The 17,307-nt window shown below is 32.0% G+C and overlaps 1 protein-coding gene across 1 annotated transcript; it reads right to left on the bottom strand.

Annotated features, from left to right (window-relative positions):
• Positions 1 to 455: 455 nt before the first annotated feature.
• LOC133181141 (uncharacterized) lies at positions 456 to 4,040 on the bottom strand. The gene is made up of 4 exons (XM_061315681.1): positions 3,848 to 4,040; positions 2,907 to 2,978; positions 2,324 to 2,634; positions 456 to 584 (listed from the first exon to the last, which is right to left on the bottom strand). The coding sequence occupies exons 1-4, from the start codon at positions 4,038 to 4,040 to the stop codon at positions 456 to 458; spliced, it is 705 nt and encodes a 234-aa protein (XP_061171665.1).
• Positions 4,041 to 17,307: the final 13,267 nt, after the last annotated feature.

Genomic DNA, 17,307 nt, shown 5'->3' with positions numbered 1-17,307 from the left:
TACATCATACATTTGTATATGTGATATTGTGAATTTGTAATCACTTGAAATTTTTTTCAGAATGTCCTTGAAACCACACCATAAGTAACATACTGTATATCAGTATGATGTCACGTAAATTACCGAGAAATTCAATCATGGTTCGATCACCCACTCCTGAATCATTAGCGGGATTCGTAAGTTTAGGGGACGATCATTTGATTTTGGAGGGGAGGGTTGTAAGGTTTCAGAAATAAAAAAAAAAAGTTCTTTAAAAATGTTTAAATAAATAATCTTTCCTTAACCGTTTGAACTTACCCCCTCCACCACACACGAAATAGAGCTTTCAAGTATGGGCACCCCCCTTCTTAATTTTTGCTTGACAATCTTTATAAGTGAGGGAAATAAATGATCTTGGAAATAAATTTTCCGTCCTGCCAAAAAAGCTCAATTTAAAAAAAATCTTTAAGCTTCTATCAACTACTCTCGTAGCTGACATCTGCACGAAGCGCCTTGGACCGAATTATCTTGCCATCCAAAATGGCAGTATAAATAGGCGAAAACTTCGATGGTCTCAATTTCACTCCCAGAAGAGCTATTAACAACTGTAATAAGGAATGTTTTGTTGAGGAAATAATGAAAGAATATATCAGGAATACATGGTAAGTAATATTTTGAGATGGCATTTTGAAAAACACGGAGAAATAAATCAAGAAAAAGAGCACTTTTTGTGCACAATAAAAATACATTTTTCAATGGGTGGCACTGTAGCTCTCCGGTCTGTGTCTATATTTTTTCCGGAGAGCTACAGTTCTGCAGCTATGATGCTTTTGAAACCATATTTAATTCAGTTGTAAAAAAAAAAATAAAACCGATTTATCCTTTATTGTTTTGACCCCGCCCCATTTTTTCAAAGATCTTGTTATTTTGAAAACTATCTCTGAATCAAAGCGTACAATCTTTTGTTTTGTACAATGATTTATAAAGCATTATGAATTTGGTATTTTTCGTGAATTCTATTGAGGAATTTATCATTTAAGTTAAAAAGAAAAGATACAAAATCATGGTAAACCCAGGCAGGCTCCTGACAGATACGTTGATGATACAGTGATTTCAACAACCTCGTTCCAAGTCAACAATTCTTAAATTCTATGGTCGTTAGAATGGCATTGTTATCAAATATAACCTGTCATTGAGTCGTATTTTGGCTGACGTGTTTCTTGCTTATTGTTAGTATTGTTTTATGCGGAATATGACTAAGGAATGTACGTGATCAGTACATAAGGCTCACATGGCGGGTGTGACCGGTCAACAGGGGATGCTTACTCCTAATAGGCACCTGATCCCATCTGTGAAATTTCTGGGGGTCCGTGTTTTATGACCTGTTCACAAATTCGTATTGTTTATATATTGTTTTGTTGCGGATCGATCACTGTTCGTTATCGCTACCATTTTTTATTTCCAAACATATCCACAATTTTGTGGACAAATAATGGACACTACTACCGTGGCTTGCGACGATGGTAGATTGAAGGTACAATTTCCAACTAGATTTAACTAGATGTAAACACAATTAATGAGAATTTAAGGAGAGCATTGTTTATTTCATTTGAATTATTTGAGAAAAGTATTGAAAATTGAGAAATCTTCGTCCAGTGAAAATGACCAGCCACTCCTACGTTTTGATGTAATGGTTACAAAGCGTTTACCGGTAATTGATTAATTTTGGTTTTAATTTTCTCTTCCAGGCCAATGAATTTATTTGACTTTTGCAAGCAAAATTTGCATGAAATACATTGTATTTTGATGTCAATTTCTGTACATGCAAGTATTCCAGAATATATTTTACTCGCCTTCCAATCTACCATGTATAATTTTTAAAATAATTTTTTTGTTTTTGTGGATTTGTGGAAATAGATTGGACACACACAAAAAAAAACATGGTGCGCCACGATGATTAGAAGCATGAGAGACTTTAGGGAATTTTGTCACGTGCTCTCAAGTCGATTATCACATCATAAACCGTACATTGAATTATAATTGTTGCAATACAATATGTGATATAACAATTTACTATTTTTAATGATTTGCTTGCAGAACTTTTTAATGAATGGACAATGATCAAGGGGAGATAAAAAAGATTTAAAGTCTGAAGTATTTAAATAAACAAATTAATAGTACTTCGATTTTATTTGGAACAGACGCAACAACGTAATATAGCATTTTCTTGATATGGAGGACAAGGTAATGATCCACAGCGGGTATGGACAGGATAAAACAACTTTCCGTCAAAATTATTACTTCTGGTTCCCTCAATATATATAGGATCATAGTCCAAACAAACGTATTCAGAAGGACTAAACTGATCGCTGTCTGCTGTTAGGATACCGCTGTACTGGATTGTCCAACCCGGGGGACAGGTGTTTCTGGCGGGGATCATCAACACAGTGGCGGGAACATAGCAGACGGCACATGGTACATCATCATCAATGGCAATTTTCCCATAGTTGAATTGATACTCCGCACCATACATCGTTGCATCAGCATAACCATCTTGAGTCAGCTGACTACTAGATAAAAACGAAGGATCATGTGGCAAACACATTGGATTTACTCCGCCTCCGTGCGTCGTATGCCGAGACCCACCGGCAACTCCTGATATCCAAAAAGGGGGGAAAATATAAAGAAAATATACTGCATTACAATTTGTAAATGTTCAACTTATGTATCTTGAAAATTGAAGAAAGTGACAAAATTCATCACTACATTTTCCCTTATTATCAAATAAAAACTTTTTTTTTGCATTATGCCATTAACCTATTTAAACAAAACTTTTTTTTCTGGCGGGGCTTGTCATTTGATAAAGATTTATGTTCTTGTTTACCAATTTTTTTGTTTTCAATTTGCTAATTAAAAACGAAACATACCTGAATACACAAGGATAGTACCATTTACAGCAGGACAATGTGGTCTTCCCCATCTGACATATGTGGAACTACCTGAAATAATTTTTTATAAATGCCATTTTGTCATTATATCAACGTTTAATTTTTCTTTTAGACAGTGTTCTCTTTAGATAAAAAAAAAATAGATTATGCAGGAAAAGAAAAATTTTCTTCCTCCTATATCTAACTGTGATTCCTAGTTGCATTTTCCTTCATTCGTCTTTGTTGTATTTAGACCGTTCCCTTTCTCCCAAAAATTTAAAAGAATTTTATTTAAAAAAAAACAAACCCTAAAAATTCAATAAATTTTTCAACGACATGCATAAGGGAAAGTCTAATAAATACACATGTACTTTATAATTTTTAGATATTTTTAAAGAATTCTTGGAATATCTCCTGGACAAAGAAGCTTTCTTCGTCGACAAAGGTCTAAGCTAGTAGATATTTCATGTAACTCCATGGTTAGATCTAAAGATACACGTGAGGCTATACCAGTCGGTTAATAGTTAATGATCAGCGTGATATAAAACTTGTTTAGGAACTTCTCACTTAAAATGAACACGAAGTTACAAACTGTAAATTAAATACTTTGTACGGACATTGTATCTATTATTACAATTTAAAACTTTACTGTCAAATCAATATGCAAGCAAATTTACAAATTGCACATTTGGGCCAGCTTTTAAAGTCGAATATGCAATCAGAAGTAAACGGATCTACAGATTTTCATGCTTAATCACAATAATATGCAAGCAATTTCAGAGAGTTAAAGATCCGAGATTCTTCAAGTAATGGTCCATCGACAAGGGTTGAACCACCAAAAGGTAAAATTTCAAGTTTTATGTAGAATTGCTGGTTTTCCAAGATTTTAATAGGAATTTCAAGGTAAATGAGAATTCTATTTTCTGAAAAATATATCTGACCTCCCATATGGTTCTTTAACACCTTGTTTTCGTGTTGCAGTGAAGTCACGGCAGATTTAAGCTGCTGGACCTCTTCCTGTAACTGGATTAAGATGGAGGAACTGTCAATCAAAAGACGCTTTGAGCATAAACCAGGATATACATTTCCGGTAACAAACATCACAAAAAGTGGAAAGTTTGGAACGGACGCCATTTTAAAGAATACGTTTCATAGATAAACATTATCATAAGGACTAATTTCATTCATAGACCTACGGTGTAGGGCAAAGTTTATCTTCAAACAATAAATTAAACTGTATAATAAGGACATAACAATGTTGTATGTTATATACCTATTATGATTTTTTATAATTAAAGAATACACTATTCTGCACATTAGTGTGATGTTGTAAGTTTTAAATTCACCAAATGGAGGTTAGAACTGATACAAAATTTGCAAAATGACATCTACATGTATTTAATGTAAATTTTTTTGTTTCCTCTGGTCATTAAAAACAATCCTTGCATGTAATCAGGATCAAAAGTAAATCTTACTTTTTTTTTTATTAATACCTTGGAAAACAGGAAAAACACGCTTTGTTAAATTGATTAACCGTTGTTTTGCTTTATCTTTTTACTTAAATTGATCAATCCATGTAAATATACATGTTTTTTAAGAACTCAGGGTATCAGATTGCCTTGTTTTCTTGTCACGATTTACAAAACAGCAAATTACTTTTCACAGTATTCCAAGCATACAAAAATTATGGAGTAAAATACAGTAGAGAACATCAAGTTCCATGAAAGGTCAAAGTTAACACTAATCAATGTTATCAGTATAAAATGACAATTGTGAAAATTCCAAATTCATAAAATGTCACAAGCACCACAAGTGTCAGGTTCAAATTAATGTATTCACGTTAAGAAAAAAAACAAACATGATTTACAGATTTTATCATTATTGATAGGTAATTTTAAATTTTATAACTAATGATTTTATATATCTATTCCGCTCTGAAAAGGGGGTTTTGTGCCTTCGATCGGTATGTTGGTAGACAAAGTGTTGTTTGCTCCAATATCTTGAGAATCTTTTGCTTGACAAACATCATACTTCGTACACTCGTACACCTGAAGAGTAGATGACCCCTTTTAATCTGGAGGTCTTAAGGTAAAAGTTCAAACTACTTTAGACATAGAAAGATCTTGACCGTTCCATACAGTACCAACCTGACACCTAAGCAGTCCCAGAAAGCAGTCCCCGGGACTGCTTTGGGACCGCTCTGGGACTGTTCTGGGACCGCTGTGGGACTGCTCTAGAAAGTAGTCCCTGAGACTGCTTTCTGGGACTGCTTTGTTCACTCATGCATGAAAAAGGTTCTGAGTGACATGATAGCTCCGCCCCTTGTCTATTCTGAATTTGCAGGCTCCCTGTTGTTGTTTTGTTTACTTTCAGCAGAGAGGTGTTAAGATAAAGAATTAAAAAAAAAACCAAGGATTTTTTTTACATTTTAATAAGTAGAGATAGATATACATATAATTACTAAATGTCTTCAGGGGCTCTAAATTTACACAATTGTAGTCTAGAATTAATTTTAAAAAATGAAAGTAGTTAAAAGGGAAGTCAGGAGACGACTCTTATCCTTTAAATTAAACTTTAATACAGGTGTTTGAAAAAAAAAATATCTAGGCCTATTTAATTAATTAATGCTAATTAAAACTTTAATACAGATGTTTGAAAAAAATATCGAGGCCTATTTAATTAATTAATGCTGTCAAGTACGGAATGTACATGTACTCAAAGTTTGCATTAGCCCTATTTAAAAACAAACCAAAAACAAAAAACAAAAAAAAAAAACAAGCAAACTTGTCATTACAATATGACATTCAGAGGGACGTACTGTACTGGATTTTTTTTAATTGAAAAGGCTAAAACCATATGCGTGCTAAAAAAGAGCATTCCATGCTATTTTTACCGCCCTCAAATAAAACCTAATAATTTATTAAATGACCATGAAATAAAATTATTCTACCATTCTCCAGTCATTTAAAACATTATATTTGTGAACAATTATTGGGGGATTTATTTATGAATTTGTTTTTGATTTATAAACAAGTAATTAAAAGAGTATTACAAATTTATAAACATTTTAAAATATTGGGAATTGTGTCTTATTTCTTATTTGTTTTGTTTGTGTTTTCCTTGCCGATTAATAAAAAGCAATACAAATGTATAAAATGGTGTCAACACCTGAAGTTTCAATCGCCTTCGGGTATGATTAGCAGAAAGTCAATGCATGTTATTTGGGTATCAGTGTTACACATCACTGAACATGCTGGTCAACAATGACACTAATTTCAATCTGTGTACTGCAAAAAATCTTCGTTTCAATAAATGTGTATAAATTTATTCGGGATTAATTGATTTTGAACATAATCTGAGGGTTCCATTCGCGTGATTTACAGATGTACTCTCAAACGTTTATATAATAAAAGTATTATTGTTTTCTGTTACATAGATAATTTAACGATAATTAAATTGGCAAGTCAGTGAAAATAATCATGACTGAAATATAATACACAAAGAATTTTTCAAAAGCTCCAGTATACTTAAGAAAACTGCATTCAGAGTATAGTATGGAAATCGGCCTTGCTCTATAATTATAAGGCCTATTTAAAGTTAGTTTTGATAGAAAATAAATAACTCAAGCTTAATAATCTATAAAAAAAAAAAAAAAAAAAAAAAAAAAAAAAAATGGAAACCAATATCAATCACAGTAATTTAGAAATTGATTTATTTTGGTGAAAAAAATTAATATACCACAAAACTGTGTTTAAATATTCATGGTATTTATAGGTGTGAACGTCATCTTTGTTCAATATTTATTATTTGTTTCTATACGCGTAGTGTGATTTTCTTAACAGTTAAAAAATGACTGTCGCATGAGAATTGATACTGCTCAGAAAGAAATGGATCATCAATTTCAACTGCCTTTTATAGTTACATTGTTTATTGGTAATCTCATTTCTGAGTAAGCTCCGCCCATTAAATTAATTAACCCCGCCCACTGGGACTGCTTTCTGGGACTGCTGGGACCGCTGTGGGACTGCTGTGGGACTGCTTTAGCAGTCCCAGAAAGCAGTCCCCGGGACTGCTCTGGGACTGCTTTGTGTCAGGTTGGGTCTGGTTGGTACTGTATCTTAAGAACCATTCGCTTTACAGACATCAAAGCTAATACATTGGCTTTAGATGACCCCATTGATTTTGAGGTCACAAGATCAAAGGTAAACTCGACACAGGAAAATATGGACCGCTCAATATCTTGAGAATTTTTGCATGACAAACATCAAACTTGGGACACCGGTGTCTACTGAGGAGTAGATTACCACTGCAGATTTTGAGGCCACAAGGTCAACTGCTCAATATCTTGAGAAAACTTTGCTTGACAGATATAAAACTTGGTTCACTGTTTCCACTTGAGGAGTAGATGATCATGACCAATGTAGATATTGAGGTCACAAGGTCAAAGGTCAAACTGTTCTAGACATAGGAATGTATTCTCTGCTCAATATTTTGAGAACACCTTTCTTTAGCAAACATCAAACTTGGTACATTGGTTTCCCTTATGGAGTAGATATGACCTCTATAGATTTTGCTGTCACAAGTTTTAGAGCATTTGCTGTATTGACATGAATTTTGGTGCACTGGTACCCTTTAAAAGTAAATGTATACACCCTTAATGATATTTATGTCTGATATACCGGTACTTAGTATTATATTTTCCTCTCACTAGTAGATAGTCAATTGTTCTCACTATCATTACGGACATTCTGAATTTAAAGTCGTTCTTCTTATAATATTACCATACAGGGGGCTTTTTACTTCTCAGACATTTCTTGTTTCCAAAGGGTAACAATGTACATTTGAACCGCTTTGCAGTAGTTACATAGTTTCCCTTCTCTGTCACTAGAAATTTACCACTTACATCTTACTGTTAAAAGAAATTTTCACATTGTTACACTTGAAAAAAAAATCATCTTGCTAAATTAGGAATTATCAATGGAAAATTTGTAAATGGTTATATATGGAATTATTGTTCCTTCTTCAAGCTCCCGACAATAAAAGTGAAAACCACGGTTCTTTCGGTTTAAAACGGAGTTCCCGAGTCACGATAGGCGTTAAAACGGGAAAGAGTCCTCACAGTTACGGCCGTAAGCGCCAGGCATAGGTCAAAATTTGTGCCCGAATTGTCTCTACCTGAGGATCGTGATGTCTGTACACCAGGGTTGGGGTCAATTACTTTGAAATGTAATTAATTACTTTCAAATACATTCATAATTTTGTCAATTACTTGCAATTACAATTACATTGATTTTTCAAATGTAATTAATTACTCTCAATTACTTTGACAAATGTAATTAAATACATTTCAATTACTTAAGTTTTATTTTTAAAAAATCTTGAGAACAAATACATATATAAACGGCATTGAGATACACAAAGCATTATGTACTGAAATGTTTTTACAGTTTTGAGTTCATTTTAATCATCATCAGATTTTCAAACACAGCATCACTCAAACGACATCTTTCTGGTCTGAACAGTTTTCCAGCCACGCTGAAAAGTCTTTCAACGGGTGCTGAAGTCACTGGTACAGCTAAATACCTTTGGGCTAAGCGAGAAAGACAAGGAAACGTGGAATGATTTTGACTTTAAAATTTTCAGAAACATTTTCTGGGACATTAAATTCATCCAATGCTATTGAATTCATGTTTGGTTCTGAATAAAGTTTTTACTATAGTAAACTTTTATTCAGTGTTTTTGTTCTTGGGTATTAGAGGGGTTCCCACCTGGACAAAATTAGACCTCTACCTATTGCCCTGGGCAGTGTGACATGCTGTATAAACAAATTAAACATTCTGAGACATTTAATTGTTGCACAAACACAAGCCCATGCCACACAGGTATACTGAACTGTGTATCTTTAAAAGCACCTTTTAAGAGGGCTGGGGGGTTGTGGCCATTTTCAGACTATATTGATCTCCTTTAGAAGAAGAGCTCCATATAAAGATATACAAAAATGATCAAATTTTAAAACAAAAATGTATGAAATTTTTCTTTGCCAAATAATAGTTGACAACTTAAGATATCATATCTAAAAAATTAAGTTATATCTGATGGTTAATTTGTTGACCCTCCAGCCTCCTTAAAACTTATAACTTTAAAAAAAGTAATTGAAATGTAATTGAAAAGTAATTGAAAATACATAACATTTTTGGAAATGTATTTAAATACATTCAATTACTTGTAATTGAAGACTGGCTCAAATACAAATTACTTCCAATTACTTTAAAAAATGTAATTAATTACACTCAATTACAAATACTAATTACAATTACCTCTTCCCTGCTGTACACGCATGAGTGTAAAATTCTCAAATGGGACACAAATCACTATATACATGTGTTTTTTTTTTTTTTTTAAATTACAACAGGAATTGGGATAAAATATCCTAGGATATTCCCGGCTAATCCTCACCTATGGTGCCAGGGGCCCATTGGATTGGATATATTATATTATAGATGTGTCATATACATATAAACATAACCATTCATCACTAATATTTTTTTAAATCTGTATAATTTCATTTTCTTAGATATATATTAAAAAAATATACAAATATTTGTTAGAATTAATAATTGATTTCTAGAGAATTAAGTCTCGCTGCCAGTGGGGCACATCCTTCATCTTACAGAGTCAATAATTAGGTACCCCAACATGGCAGCACTACTGAAGGACAGACCCCTTCAGATAGTCAGACTATATTATTATTATTACAAAGCTAAAGAAATATCATAAAACCATTTATATGTAAAGTTAACATCCAATCTTTTATAGGTCTCATATTGATACATTAGGTTTGTCTTTACATAGTATATAATATCATTCATATTTTCTTCTTTGTTTTCATATCTTAGCTTCATTTTTATCTTATATATAAAAAATGCTATGTAAGATAATAAATAATTGAGTGAAACAGTAGTTTTGTTTTCTTCATAGAAAAATCCTAATACAATATTTTTCCATTTTATATTCAATTTCAGACAATTTTCTAGATTAGCCCAAATCACTTGTACATTTCTACATTCAAAAATTTGATGTTTTGAATCTTCTAGTGTTTCACAATACGGACATTTGTTTGATACATTCTTATTCCATTTGTGAACAGATTTGTTATTATTAAGTAAATTTTGCAAGAGCTTATAATTAAATTCTGCTAATTGTTTATCTTTGATTTTAGTAATTTTGGATTGATAGATATGTGTTTTATTTTCCTCAAAGTTGAAATTAAAACTTTTCGACCAAAATTTCTCAGAGTAGGGTTTTTGAAAAGATTTTTTGATAAAAATATCATATATTATTTTACTACTAATCAAATTTATCGGTAATCTTTGTTTATTTTATAACAAAATCATTGTTTGACTTTTTGTGTTTATAAAAGCTCCTTTTGAAACATCGTGATATTTTTGTATAGGTTTCACAACTTTTTTTAAGGTATTGTATTCACAAATAATATTTGATTTGTTTACAAGAATATCATAAATTAAAGTAATTGATGTCATGGAAGTTTCCGTTTTCGTCAAACAGGTCTTTAATATATAAAATTCCACTTTTTATCCAATCTGTGTAGAAAAGAATTTTATCATTAAATCGAACTAGGTTGTTTAACCATATAGGTAGAGACAATATTTCAACATCGGTCATCTCCCTTGTATTGTGTATTTTATTTTTACTATCGTTCAGCGTACTGAGTATTTCACAATAGAATAGCGGTAATGACTTAAATATTTGTTTTATTTCATCAGTATTGGTTGTATTCGTCTTAATAAGATACTCTGGTGAAACAAATTTTCTCGCTATACAAGATGTGAAGAAGGACTTTAAAGATGATTGTTTTTCATTGAAGATTCGTGTTACCCATGCGACCTTGAGCGCTTTCAATTTACAGTCAATGTCAACAATTCCTATCCCTCCTTCATTCTGTTTTCCGATCAAAGTATTTCTTTTTATCCTTTCTCTTTTCCCTCAAAGAAAATTGAAGATTGTTTTCTTGATTTTTTTAATTGTTTCATTTCTAGGATATTGTAATATGGTAGCACTATAGTATATTTGTGTTAATGCTAAAGTGTTAATTACTGTACATTTTCCGTATATAGTTAACTTTCTATTGTTCCACATTGTCAGTCTTTTTTCTAATTCATCAACTTTTTCGGTCCAGTTTTTATCATAGCATTGATTAGAATCATGACCTATATATATTCCTAAGCATTTTACGGGTGCGTTAGTAATATTTATATCATACAATTTGTCATATCTGTTTTTTAAAGGCCCTAATAATATTCCTTCAGATTTATTCTTGTTGAGTTGCATTCCTGATATCTTTCCAAATTGTTCGATTATTTTTATTGCGTTTTCTATAGATTTTATATCTTGTAAAAAGAGCGATGTATCGTCTGCGTGTTGGAGGATTTTTATTTCTTCAAGCATAAAGTCATTGGTAAAACCTCTTACTTCTGGTGAATTGTGTAGTTTTTTTTTGACATTATTTCTACTATAAATAAAAAGAGCAATGCTAATATTGGACATCCTTGTCGAATGCCTTTTGTCATTTTACAGGTTCTAGACATCCAACCGTTATTTTTTATACGAAATATAGGCCTTGTATATATAATTTTCATCCATTTGATGAATTGTTCTCCAAAATTGAACTTTTCTAGGGTGCTGAACATAAAGTTCCATTCTACAGAATCGAAGGCTTTTTGAAAATCAAGAAGTAGAATTGCACCTTCTTTTTGCTTAGTTTCGCAGTATTCAAATATATCAAGTAAAAGTCTTGCATTTTCACCAATATATCTACCCTTAATATATGCAGATTGATCTTTATTTATTAATTTGTCTATAATTTTCTGTAGTCTGATAGCGAATATATGTGTTAAAATTTTGTAATCACAATTTGTTAGACTAATAGGTCTATAATTTCTGAGGTCATTCTTTTCTCCTTTTTTGTGTATCAATGAAATAATTGATAATTTTTGCGAAAAAGTCATTTCTTCTTTTTCAAATGTTTTAGTTAGTGATTCATAAAAATATTTTTTAATGTCGTTCCAAAATATTTTATAGAATTCGACAGGTAACCCATCAGAACCAGGAGATTTGTTATTTTTCATCTGTTTTATGGCCTGCGCACATTCAGAAATCGTGGGAAGCTTATCACACATCTCTCTTTCTTGATTAGTTAATTTAGGACATTCACAATCTTCTAAATATTCTTTTATATTTCTACTCGGACATGATTTGTTGAGTATAGGTTTTCATAAAAATTACAAAGTGAATCCATAATATCTTCAGTTTTTGTTAATAATTTATTTCTTTTTTAACTTCATGTATTGTATTTGAGGATTGATTTTTTCTTTCTAATCTTAAAAAGTATGATGTGTTTCTTTCCCCATTTTCTATCCAATTTGCTTTAGATCAAATAAATGCACCTTTAGTAGTTTTAGCATAAATTTCGTCCAATTCTGCTTCAAGAACGTTTTTCCTTCTCATATCTATTAAGTAGTACGGTGACATTTCAATTTTTTCTATTTCCTTTTCTATTTCTGATATTCTTTGTTTTCTATTGAGACTTTTTTGTTTTGAAAAATTTATTGAAAAGTCTTTAATAATAGATTTGACCTTCCCATCTTATTTGATGATCAGTTACACTCTCTAATTCCTGTTGTTTATCTCTTAACAATTGTCTTAATTCGGTAGTATAATTGGAGTCGATTAATAGCGAGCTATATACATGTTGAATATCTCGAATCATTGGATTCTTGGTCTCATCGGATCTGAGATAAAAGGTTTATGCTCGGATCCGGAGGGGGAAAGGTATGAGGGGTCTGGAATTTCAGAGTATTAAATTTCTAAGTAAAAAACGGGGGGATATGACATTGGACATCCCTCTCCCTACGCAACACAGACGTTTCTTAAATGGAAAGGAGAGTCATGTATCTAAATAAAACTAAAGGAAAGTGTCTAACACCCCCCCCCCCCTTTAAACACACACACACAAACGCGAAATAGTATATTTCAGGTTTGGGTAGGTTTTTTTTTTTTTTTTTGCTTGCCAAAAACTTTCCGCCTGAGGTTTGTCTGGAAACATGACAAAGGAATAGAAGGTTTGTGAAGTTCTAAGCGATAAAAGTAATGTCATGACATAAAATAAATACAATTGAAAAAAAAAATAAATACTTGTAGTCATAAATGTGATCTATTTCTATCTAATGTAAAGTTGAATGTTGGAAAATGTTATCTATTTCCTTTCTTATAGATTTGATACATATCAAAAACAGAACAAAAAGAGAGAATTTGATGAATGAGTTTATATACGAGATGTTAAATTCATATTTTGTAATGCAAAAGCTGCATAATGTAGTATCTAGTAACAGAAGTTCATATTTTGCCTTTAAAAAGATAATTATACAAACGATGATATTTTGGCTGTGAATATGTAAAAACTAGGGAAATGGTTATATATATATATATATATATATATATATATATATATATATATATATATATATATATATATATATATATATATATATATATATATTACCGAAAAGAAGACACATAATCTTTAGCGAAAGGAAAGAAATGCCAACATTTTGTTGATTTAAAAGTCGTTGGAAAGATGGTATTCTGTTTTGAGTCGATGAAAGGCGTAAAAGTGCCATTTGAATGTGTTTCGCCCTTTCAAAATTAAAGAATTTTATACTTTTTGTAATTAAAGATATGATAGAGCAAAGACAGTTGTTGAAAGGTGAACAAAAGGTATCTTTTTGGTGTACAAAATGTGTTTTTTTTATCGTGCAGTGATCTTCCAAGTCAACGTTGTCTACTGAAAAGAAATACGCCTAATGACATGCATGTTATTATCCTTGAAATACGAGTTAAGGACAGATGATACAAACAAAATAAAATGAATATCTGGATTATAATATATATTTGGCCTATTTTTGCTGTATATGATGCGAATAATTAATTTCTAAAATATAAAGAAATTGTAAACTTTCTATGATGTTCAAAAACCTACCTTATTGCTACCATCATACAACGTTTTGTCACTTTAAATTATTATTTATATTCAAAGTATTGTGAAATGAATGAAAATTAAAATCTAAGCGGTTAAACGTATTTATTTAAGAGTTATATGAACTTGACTTTAGTTGTTATTTTCAAGATTTTGATAAACGTTTGTATCATCTGTCCTTATATTACCGTATAAACAATAATTCAGTGAGATAGCATTTTACACAAACAAACGATTTACTGGATTTTAAAATGCTTTCCTTTTATCATTTCTTTTGTATTACATGTATTTCAAACATGGCAGGAAAAGTTAAATACATCGATGCTAATTAACTGAGGTTTACACTTTACAAATAATTTGCGTATATTTTGATGCACGTGAAGAGATCAATCAAGTTTCCAAACTGAGCTCGAAATGTTATGCTTCTGTTTGTTTACTGAAATATCATAAATTGTTTGGACACGTGCGTTTGATGCAGCTCTTAAAAGCCTCCTCTAAATAAACCAAACTCTTTAAGCAACAAGTATTGTATATACTTGTTGCTGTATAAGTACTGTATATACAATAATATTCAAACAGTTTTGATTTTTTGGAATAAAAAAAAACTTTTTTTATTTAAAAAAAGCCATTCTCTTGAAATACATGTACTGTACCATGCAAATATTTAGTCTGCGTACCCAAAATATTCACAACTATCAGAATAGTTAGCAAAAATGCTCTTCCCCTTGTCCATTATATACCCAACGTTCGAGAAGACTAACATTGGTATCGCATATCGTCAGCTCAGCTTCAATAACAAACCTTTCTTTTATATAATTATTACGTTAAAGTGCACTTCCATTATGACCTAAGGGGAGTCATGTACATTGTATTTCATTTTTCAAGTTTCTTTATTTATCTTTAATCGCCACTAAAAGTGAGTCAATTGGCATCAGTTTAAAACTGGCAGAATAATGCAAAGATGTACGTATACTTTGGAATGTAGACGTTCAATGTTTCATAAGATACTGTATACATATAAAACATGAAAACAATGTCTTTGTGGTAAAAGGCAAAATGATATAATCAGGGGTAAACAATTGTTTATGTGGAAAATAATTCTTCAAAAGTTATAAAAAAATAACAAAATTATATTGTATAATACTGCTGAATATTGATTGTACGTACCCTACTTTCCTCATAAATATGTTTATATATAGAGAGAGAGAGAGGATATTCAATGTTTTGTAGTTGGAATTTATTTCATTCGTGGGACAGGATATTTTTTATACTTTCACGAGTGCTGTCTCGCCCGTTTTTTTTTCCAGGGGAAAGGGGGGGGGGGTCCACCCCAGTCAAAAAAATTCCAACCCAGTAATTTCTTGACAAGCAAAAAAAAAAGATAAGTTATTGTTTGTCTCATTTTTTAAATCTATTATTAACAAGACTACTAATCATTAAAACTAGAAACGTACTTTTTGTATTATGCAATAAAAATTCTTGCATAAATCACTTATTGTATTAATCTTTCAAATACATTATTTACATTGATTAACTATCAAAATTGAATGACAAAAGGGAATTACATGTACTTCTCTCAGTAGAATGCAAATTCATAGAGCCCTGGCCAGGACCAGAACACTTGACCAAATGTTCCAAAAGTGCAGGACAACCTCGAAGACATGTTTGGTAGCCCGACCTCAATTTTCAGGTGTCCCGGCGGGCTAGCGGGCTACCGTTAGTGTCGAACCCTGTCATCATAACGATTTACCTCGTTAGTCTGTTTAATACCCAGGAGCAGAGGAGATTTTCAAAGTATTAATGCATTTTTACTATATAATCAATGGAGACCTTCCCCAACACCAGAACCCCTGATCCAGGGGCCATGAAATTCTCAATTCTCAATTTTGGAAGAGGCCCCCTTGCTCATCATAACTATGTACTTGGTTAGTCCGTTTATTACCCAGTAGCAGAGAAGATATTCAAAGTTTTAACGCATTTTCACTATATTATCAATAGAGCCCTGCCTTAGCACCAGAACGCCTGACCCAGGGGCTATGAATTTCACAATTTTGGTAGAGGACTCAATACTTATTACAATCAGTACAACAGTTCACTTGATGTCCAGGAGTAAAGAAGAATATTGTTAAAGATACATGTAGCACTAATTTTGATGGTTTAGCCCCAACCCTCAAGCCCCGGGATGGCGGGAACAATGAAATTCACAAAGGATGACTGCACTTAACGCCTGTTTTTGGGTCTTTTTCGGTTGCTTCTGTTGCTTTTATATCTAAACCTTATCTTACTTTTGTATGTTTATGAAAGAATACTGTCAATTTGGAACCACATTTAAATCTTAAAATGACTTTAGACTGTGATACAATAAAATGATTCAATGTTTTTTGTCCTCACTTCTTTCCAAATATAGTGATTTTACACTTACCTGCCCTTGACTGAACATTAGATATGCATGAGAGGTGGAGCTAACATTGTAAGAATGGCTCTAAAATTAGACTACATAAATAACAATGACATGTTTGGAAAAGCGAACGTGATCACCCTTTCCAATCTCCCTCTTTATTCTGTATGGTACAAATACACTTCTGACAAAGGTTTCAAAACGAAATTAACAATATGAGCACGTCAATGTAATTAAAGCAGATTTAATATCAATGCCAGATGACTTAACGTGTTCGAACACAATGTCCTAGTTAGCACAAAACATGCTTCCTTACAAGTCACGTGACGGAATTTAGTATTCACAAAGTTACGGGAGTTAAGAAATCACGTGGTGAATTATAATATTCAACATGTCACAATCCTTGGTTACAACACAGAGAGCGAATGTAAGAAGAAGCAGTTTTTTCTCTTTTCAACCATGAGCGCATGTTTGTCTATTAATCTCCTTTTGACACATTATTATTTATGCAAATATACAACGACTGTTAAACGTAGAACAATAGACAAACATGCGCTGACTATGTATGAAGTCAGTAAAAAAGTGGGCGTCCTCATTATCGAACGGAGATTCAAGAAATTGTGATGACCCCTGCCTTTGAAAACAGATTCGAACTTCGTAAATGCACACTTTTATTAAACATTATTACATAAAGTTTTAGATTGGATGTTAACCATTCTTGCAATGAAAAGAAAAATGCTTGTTTTGAAAGTTTATTTTGTCGCAAATTCCGCATGTCCTTAAGTGCAGTCATCCTTTGGTTCCCTCTTTACGGCCAGGAACACGTTAAGTACCAAGACAGTACCGTTGTCAGAAACCTTTAAAGTTAAGCACTGAAACTGGTTCGTTGTCATGAACATACAGGTGAGGTTATGATAAAATCCGTCCGGTGTCATGCAAAAGATTCAAGA

This window comes from Saccostrea echinata, unplaced genomic scaffold (genome assembly GCF_033153115.1).
Source record: "Saccostrea echinata isolate AGI-Se365-2 ecotype Australia unplaced genomic scaffold, CSIRO_AGI_Sech_v1 ptg000008l, whole genome shotgun sequence".
NCBI lineage: Eukaryota > Metazoa > Mollusca > Bivalvia > Ostreida > Ostreidae > Saccostrea > Saccostrea echinata.
Note: the sequence above shows the minus strand (reverse complement) of the source record. Positions and strands in the feature narration are given on the sequence as shown.